General features: G+C 43.1%; 1 protein-coding gene across 1 annotated transcript in view; it reads left to right on the top strand.

The window, feature by feature from the left end:
* The window catches only part of PBRM1 (polybromo 1), a 78642-nt gene that overhangs the window by 42753 nt on the left and 26919 nt on the right, over window positions 1-8970 (top strand). Inside the window, exons 17-18 of the mRNA XM_045297385.1 lie at window positions 3813-4455; window positions 8326-8537. Of these exons, the coding sequence (XP_045153320.1) occupies window positions 3813-4455; window positions 8326-8537 (855 nt within the window). The remainder of the gene's footprint in view (window positions 1-3812; window positions 4456-8325; window positions 8538-8970) is intronic.

The raw sequence follows: 8970 nt of genomic DNA, 5'->3' as shown, positions 1-8970 counted from the left end.
GATCCCCTTTTTTTCTTTCTTAAATTATTGTAAATCATGTCATTTCGTTGCTACAGAATTCAGGACTTATCTGTTAAAAGGGGGACATTTCTAAGATAACTATGAAGTCATATCAAAATTGGCAATAATTCTTTGGTTTTATCTTATTTGTGACATTTTTCCCATTTTGTTGATTGTCTGATGTGTTTTTACAATTGATTTCAAGTCAGGACCTGAAAAAGTTCTCTATGTTACATTTGATTATCATGCTCTTAATCTCCTTTCATCCACAGCCATCTATCTATTCTCTCCCTCTCCCCTTAGTTTTTTCACACCAGTGACTGACTGAAGAAACTGGACCACTGTGTTTGTTGTCTAAGGTCCCACGTTTTAGATCAGTCATCTTTCTTCCTTGTAGTTCACTTTTTCTTTTATCACCCTTCTGTTTTTGGAACACTTTTCATGGTGAGTTGGATGAAGGTTACAGAGTAATTGTTAGTTTTGCATTCAGCAATCATCCACATTCTGTTACATTTTACTCAATCCCTTCCTTATAACATAGCCCTTCCCTCCTCCCTGTTTCCTTTCCTCGTCCTCTCCTAACCCTTCTGAACCTGGGTCCTTGAGTAAACGCTGCCTCCTCGATCCCGGCCTGTCTGAGGTGTGAGGCCTCAGGAGTGTGACTGCGCCCTCTCCAGTCCTGCCTGGTTTGCCTGCAATTCAGCCACAGACATGAGTGCAGTTCCAGACCCAGTTTTGTCTCAGCAGTGTCACCCGTGTCTGTCTGACCTGGAAACTTGGTCCTTTTGCAGGTCTTAGTTCTGATTTTGAGTTTTGTTCCACATTCCCGTACGTGCACGCACACATGCGCTTGCCAGGACCTTCTAATGAGCTTGTTCAGTGCAGCTGTTAGCTAGGCACAATATAGCTTGTCCCGTCTGGGGTCATGCACACTGCTGTTCAGGGCCCATTACTTCCCTGGGCTAACTGCTTCCATGGCCCTGGTGGCATAGTGGTTTGCATCAAGGGCAGCAGTTTAAAAACACCACCCGTCCCGAGAGAGCGTGGTGCAGCTGTCTACTCCTGTAGAGATGTCTGTGTCGTCTCAGACACCCCCAGAGTCGGGTCTTTATGAGTCAAGCCGACCTGATGGCGGTGAGTACGGTTGCTGTTTGCATGTGTCTTCTTTCTCCATCGCTCAGATAGGGAGAGACCCGCAGGTGCACCTTGGATGACAGACCTCAGTGGTTAGTAAATAGGATGTAGACTTTGTTGACTGTTATGTCAGTTGACCTTAGTGTCCCTCCAGACAGTAGTCCTGTGCCCCCATACCTCCCTTACTGTAAATGGACATTAACACTTCAGGCCTGACAGTGCAAATCCTTGCATTTTCAGATTGGCAAGGATACCTTATGCGATTGACTGTGTTGAAATTGTACCGCGAGGAGTCCTGGTGGCTCTGTGGGGTAAATGTTGGATTCCTGACCAAAAGGCTGGTGGTTCAAGCCCACCAGCTGCTCCATAGAAGGAAGATGAGGTTTCCTGCTTCCATAAACGAAACCTATATAGGGTCGGTATGTGTGTCAGGGTGGACACTCTGGCACGGGGTTGGGTTTGTTTTGTTTATGTTACATCTTATCTTGGAGAAGATTCGAAGATGCTCTGTTCATTGCATTTAATTGATGATGATTTTTAAGTGTCTCTTACTTGCCGGCTCTCTTTTTCTCTTCTCCTCTTTTCCCTGATCCCACTAAAGTTTACTTGTTACTTGGATGTATTAAATCATTTTATTGGGCACTCATACAACTCTTATCGCAATCCATACATACATCCATTGTGTCGAGCACATTTGTGCATTTGTTGCCCTCATCATTCTCAAAACATTTGCTGTCTACTTGAACCCTTAGTATCAGCTCATTTTTCCCCCTCCCTCCCTGCCATCCCCTCCCTCATGAACCCATGATAATTTATAAATTAGTATTCTTTTGTCATGTCTTTCATTGTCCAACATCTCCCTTCACCCACTTTTCTGTTGTCCATTCCCGGGGGGGGGGTTACATGTAGATCCTTGTAATTGGTTCCCCTTTACTACCCCCCCTTCCCTCCACCCTCCCAGTATTGCCACTCAGCACTGGCCCTAAAGGGATCATCTGTTACTTGGATTTATGCTGTAGATTCTCAACCTGGATTTTTACAGCTTACTTCCCATCGTTGGTTCCTCTGCACTGTGTTTTCTCCTGAACATCCGTAGTTGAAGCCAAAGGCGTGATCACATTCAGCTTTATCCCTTGTTCCCTCCCTTTGGCGCAAAGGCAGCTTCACGGTGGTGTGTTCTTTCCTTAGGGGACCCTTGGTGGCTGGCTGTTCCCTTTTATCATTTCTTGCTCATGTAGAGAAACTTTGCCTCATCCAAATTTGGAAATCCAATCAGACCAGGTTTGTTTTGGGTTATTTTAGAAAGGAAAATAAAGGCCTGGTTCTTTTCTTTGTTTGGCATATTAATTAGCCCTCTTAACACTAACCCCTTTTTTTTTCACATGTGTAAATTTTATTCACAGCTTAACATGGTATTCGGTAGTAACACACACACACACACAATTAGTTTACTGTGTACTAAGGCAGGGTTACTTTTAATTTTCTTAGACATTTAACAGTTGAGGAAACTTTAGATAAATAGGCAGATTAATAAGCTCAGGTAAGACTACAAAACTACAGAGATCTGCTTGAATTAAAAACTCAATCCCATTCTAGTGGCTCATAACTAACATTGTATACTGAAATTATCTAGAGGGAATCTGAAAAGGAGATATATTAAATTTTTAATCAAAGAAATATATAGTTCAAAAAATCCAACAGCAGTCACCTGCCTCTCCCTACCCAATTTCTGCTTTCCTTTCTCCATACAACCAATTTGAATTCTTAACTGCTTATCAGTGACCTCTGTTTCATGAAAAAACTGTTTACATTGGTTTCTTGACTTTTCTGTATGAGGTCTGAATCGACTCATCCTGACACGTCCCTCGGCGGGTAAAGAAATGCGCCTGGTCTGGCTGTGTTCCTTGAGTGTCTCCCTGGCATTATCTTTACAGAAGCCAACTGCCATTTCTTTCTACTACTCCGAGGGGACGGTAGCATTAACCCGGTTTTTAGGTATCAATAAGAACCCCTATAATGAACCATAGTGTTGAATCTGACCCACTATCGTTGTTGTCTTTATTGATGCTTGTTCTGTCCCAAGCTGGCTCCTATGTCCTCTTGACATGGTAAGAAGTTATTGATAGATTCTTTATGTCAGATGCCTGGCTCATCTTGTGTAAAGTGGGAATCAGGTTCTTACCACGGAGCTCTGACCTTTTGTTGGAATTAGTGTTTCCAAACTTGAGTTTAGGTACCTATACCAAGTAATACCAAGTTGGTCATATTTCCCAGGTGTTTTTAGTGAACAGAGCTAGGCGGGTGTGTGTGTGTCTTTTATTTACATGAAATCCTGTGTAACTTAATAGAGTAAAAGGCTGCAGGCTTTTACTCAGTCTCCTCTGACTTAACAGTTGTATCTGTTTTGTTAGAATATCACATATCTACGCATTTGCTTCATTTCACCTTATTCACAATTGTCTCACTACTCTCCTAACAAAAATGACTATTGAAAACTTAAATTTATTTTTGGTTCTGTCTTCATTCAAGATAGATTTCACTAGACATGTGCTCATGAATTACTGGGTTTTACAGATTGCCTGGAATAGTCCCATTTTTAGTGTCTGTGCCGTCAGCCATATACAAATTTAGGATCACTTCTTTAGTTTTGTCCAATGACATTAAGTCTCTTTCTTTAGGTAGGAAAAGTGGCATTTCTCCTAAAAAGTCCAAATACATGACTCCCATGCAGCAGAAACTGAATGAGGTCTACGAGGCTGTGAAGAACTACACGGATAAGAGGGGCCGCCGCCTCAGCGCCATCTTTCTGAGACTTCCCTCCAGGTCCGAGCTTCCCGACTACTACCTGACCATCAAGAAGCCCATGGACATGGAGAAAATTCGAAGCCACATGATGGCCAACAAGTACCAAGACATGGACTCCATGGTGGAGGACTTCGCCATGATGTTCAATAACGCCTGCACGTACAATGAGCCGGAGTCCCTCATCTACAAAGACGCCCTCGTCCTACACAAGGTCCTCCTGGAGACTCGCACAGCCCTAGAGGGGGACGAGGGCTCGCATGTGCCAAACGTGACCTTGCTGATCCAAGAGCTGATCCACAATCTTTTTGTGTCCGTCATGAGTCACCAGGATGACGAGGGAAGGTGCTATAGCGACTCCTTAGCAGAAATTCCTGCTGTGGACCCCAGCTTTCCCAACAAACCTCCCCTTACCTTTGACATCATTAGGAAGAATGTTGAAAATAATCGATACCGGCGGCTTGATTTGTTTCAAGAACATATGTTTGAAGTACTGGAAAGAGCAAGAAGGATGAATCGGTACGTTTTCAAAAGCTAGTTCTTTTTTGAGAAGGTGTGATGTTCAATGCAAAGCAGAAGGGCAGTGTTGGTGACCTGCTTTCATGGTGGGTGCCGATTCTGAATTCTGATGGGCCAGCACTTGGGGGGAGCACATGCTGGGCGTGGGAAGGAAGGATCACTTTGAATCATCTCAGAGGTGCTTAGACTGTTGCCACCTGAGACCCCTTTTTGCCCGATATATTTGTAGCACAGTTGAAGAAGCTTTGGATTAGGCTGGTGAAAAGTAAGCCAAGATCGAAGGTCTCTTCAAAAGTATCCATGCTTAAAAAAACAACCTTTTGCGGGGTTTAAAGGTCACAATGCTAGTAATTAGAAACACTAGCATAACTTTTAAAGTTAGAGTTGAAACCTAGAATGCTTGAAGTAAGATACCGTCTATACTTGTGTATAAGTCGAGTTTTTCAGCACATTTTTAATGCAGTTTTTGTAGTAAAATTAGGTGTCTCGGCTGATATTTGGATTAGCTTATACTCGAATATATGCGGTAGCTTTGCAATTCAACATTATTTAAGTTTGACAACCATTTCAAGAACGTATAGAGTAGTGATTCTCAACCTTCCTAATGCCGCGACCCTTTAATACAGTTCCTTGTGGTGGTGACCCCCAACCATAAAATTATTTTCATTGCTACTTCATCACTGTAATTTTGCTACTGTTATGAATCGGGCAACCCCTGTGAAGGGTTGTACGACCCCCAAAATGGGTCTTTACCCACAGGTTGAGAACCGCTGCTATAGAGGCTCCTTCAGATTTCTCTTTTGAAGAGAAGATGTTCAGTGCTCTGAAAAATCAACCCAGAAATAACCACATTTAAGTCTCCATCAGATTCGTTTCTTTTAACTTGGACTTCTGGTATATCTTGGTTGCATCAGTAGTATAGCCAACAGGTAGAACAGGTTCATGCAATCCAGAAGTGACGGTGTGGGGAATGTAAACAATTGAGGACCTTGGAGCTCGTAGCCTTGTCATGCTAAGGGCTAGACCTCTAGGTGTTGGGCTTGGATGCCTGGAGGAAGCTGTGAAGCCCATTAGGAAGGTGCATTTGTTGTGGGTCTTCCAAAAAATATGTATACAGCACTTGCTGCTCATATTAAGCACCTGCTCTTTGTAAATCACGAGAGGCATTTTATGGAAACTATTTCTAATCCTTATTACAGCCTTTTTCCACATAGGTAAGACTCAAGGTATAGGAAGAGAAGTGAGTTCCCCCCAAGTCTCATCATAAAGGTTGCGGCTCACCTTGTTCCCACGGCTGCTGAGCCAGGCACTCAGATCCCAGTTAGGGAGTGCAGCCAGAGATAAGCAGGCCTGAATTCCACCCTCTGAGAACTTGAAGTCTTGATCGACAAACAGAGCCCTTGCAGAAAGATCACTGCAGACTCCAGACATGTGTAACCAGCTGCTGCTTGGTAGAGGTGGCATCGTGGGGAATAAGAACTCTGTAGCATAAACCAGGAAGAAGACTAGGAAGCAGGTGATTCAGTTGAGTAGGGGGGAGAGGAGTACAGATAAGCTGGGCGGGAGCGCTTTAAAATGCTCCTGGGAAAATTCTGTTGTCTTTAATTTGCCACAGACTTTTTGAAGCACCCTCATGTGCAGAGGCATGGAGTTCTCAGTGGGCACATTCAGGAAATAGTTCTTATTCTCAGACACTGGAGATGGAAATAAACAAAGTCAGAATCTACAGGAACTCTTTGGAAAAGAAACAAGTGTTCACTGAGTAGCTTCCAGATGATGGTATGTGTGCTAGGAAACACCATTGAACAGAGAGGACAGAACCCCTACTTTCACTGAGCTTACTTAAAGGCTCAAGTTTGTTCTCAGTTTACTCAAATAATCCCTAAGTCTAAAGCCACTCTTCCTGCTCCCATTCCATCCTGGGGATCGCTCTGTAATTCTTTCAGAGAGCTTTTTTCTTTTATATTATTAGCAACTGTGAATTGGGTAGATGGTATATTCTAAGAATTAAGCAGATCTGTATCGTTAGAAGTGAACTATCTTCATTCTTCCGTTTTTGACAGGGATTTTTGCTTTTGAACCCTGGGAGGTAGGATCCAAGGTGCACGTAATTTCACTCCTATGCTCAGAGCATGTTTGCAGAACATAAGGAAAGCCATTCTTACCTGTTCGATGAAGGTAGTGTTCTGACTGCTTACGGTAGTCAGTAAGAATTAACCTCATGCTGCAGAGATGAGAAATGCATCAGTTCAGTGCATGATAAACTGGCTTATCTGCAATACTCTGATAAAGAAGATGGGTGTCCTGGAAATATTAGTGTCCGCGAATCCAGTGAAACCCACATTGCAGTACATCTCCCCGTTGCTCTCCAACAAAGTTCATGTTCCATCACCTCTCCACCTCTACCCACCACTGCTACCTAATAGCACCTAAAACTCTCGCCCTGAGGTCAGGAGTCTGTGTGGTGAAACGCACAAAGCAGCACGAGAAAAATGTGCAGTCAGGTGAAGGTGGGCCTGTCCGCCCGTCCATATGTCAGCAGTGGTCAGTCACAGTCTGTTGCCCACACACCAGTTGTCCACTGGTTGTTGTCTGTTGTCAGGATGACTAGGTGAAGGACTGATTCACCCTTGGAGAGACAGGGACAAGAAACTTGGTTCAAGGGTCACTTCATGGTCATTCTTGTCTCCTGCCGACCGTCTGCTCTGTATGAAAAGATTACCCAGTCATTGAGGTTAATGAGAGTTTGTCTTCCATTCTGAGTGACTGACTGTTCTTGTTCATGTAGAAAACGTAGTCTCTCACACGGACAAATTCTTTACATAATGCAAATTGTAAAAGAATGGATCAGGCATAGAGTGACACTTGGAGAAAGTTTTCTTTACTAAACCACATGGCACGGTGAAATTACAAATTAATACCTGAACTTACTCTAAAAAATGGGCTTTCATTTTGAATTTAATTTTGAAAGCTGTAAGGCATTATAAAATGGTGTATGTACCATTTGATTTTTCACATGGAGAGGCTTCAGATAAGTTGTTCAGAAAACAGGCATCAAAATTGTGTCTTAGATGTTTTATTTTTTGTTGTTTTCCCACAAATATTAGCATTTCTGTAGCCTGTATAGGTTTTTAAACTTTTCAAAAACCACCCATTGACGTTATTGGCAGTGTTTGCCAGTTTGCTGATAAGAAGCGGGGCTTGGAAGGCTGCCAGTGTTAGATACCATACCACAGTGCTATGCCTGCTGATGGTCCCAGCCATCCGAGACAGCATACTCACACCTGTCCTCAGACCCCACCGAACTAGAGATACTGAGAAAATGTCAGCCTAAATTCTCTCATTTCTTTTGGCCTAGTCTCCCGGTTTTGTAACTGAGGGAGAGGCTCAGAATAGCTCTTAAAGAGATATGGACCATTTTCTCCCTCGTTCAGTGGGTTTCCCAGAGCTGCAGTCACTTCTGAGAAACTGAACACTGACTTTTAAGGCCTAAAACCAGCATCAGTGTCCCCAGTAGCTCTGCCAGCCATGATCTGATACCAAAGAGAAGAAAATGGAATCTTTTGTTGGCACTTTCTAGATTATGTTGGTCCCCACTAAAGGGAAGTGGAAACTACTCCAACGATTAGATGCAAGTCAGTGTCTGTTGCTGGAGTCTGTTGGGAGTGTTCCCTGAGCCTTGCCGGGGGACCTAAGAAGTCTTTCCTTTCCCACGATCTGTACAGAGTTGAGACCTCGCTGGTGGACCTGAGGCTTAATTAAAACTGAAGTACTAGTTTGTTAATTAACACGTTAACGAACTTAGCAAATACGTAAGGTTTATGAAATAAGTCGTTTGTATGCCAACGGATGCGCTTACTGCCGTTACAGGACAGATTCGGAAATCTATGAAGATGCAGTGGAACTTGAGCAGTTTTTTATTAGAATCCGAGATGAGCTCTGTAAAAATGGGGAGATCCTGCTGTCACCAGCACTCAGCTACACGACGAAACATTTGCATAATGATGTGGAGAAAGAGAAAAAGGAAAAACTACCCAAGGAAATAGAAGAAGATAAGCTAAAACGAGAAGAAGAAAAAAGAGGTTGGTTTCTTTGTATTCTATTAAATATGAAGAAATATTACACTCTGAGCTAACTGGTGTCATAATTACTTGTGAAGAAAAGTTCAGTGTAAATTGTTGACTCATAGTGTTGACTTTCACAGTAGCTACAATGAAATAGAGATGCTTTATCATGTAAGTTCGGCATCATGCTGGGAAAGATTGGAGGTTACATGTGTGATTCCCTTGTTGCTGGTGTTAGGCAGCATCAGGTCCATTCCAGTCCAGCATGAACAATAGTCTCCAGCCTTTCTCATGTCCGTTCTTGCGGGCACTATGTCGATCCATCTCACCGAGAGTCTTCCTTTTGGCCTTGCTCACCCTTGACTTTACCCAGGGTGGTATCCTTCTCCAGGTATGGGTACAGGCATACAATGCAGTGCGATTTACCCAGTAGAAATACTATGCTGATTCT

This window comes from Echinops telfairi, unplaced genomic scaffold (genome assembly GCF_000313985.2).
Source record: "Echinops telfairi isolate 266 unplaced genomic scaffold, ASM31398v2 ScPeMD7_7420;HRSCAF=8458, whole genome shotgun sequence".
NCBI lineage: Eukaryota > Metazoa > Chordata > Mammalia > Afrosoricida > Tenrecidae > Echinops > Echinops telfairi.
The sequence above is the reverse complement of the archived record's forward strand: the minus strand, read 5'-3'. Positions and strand labels throughout refer to the sequence as shown.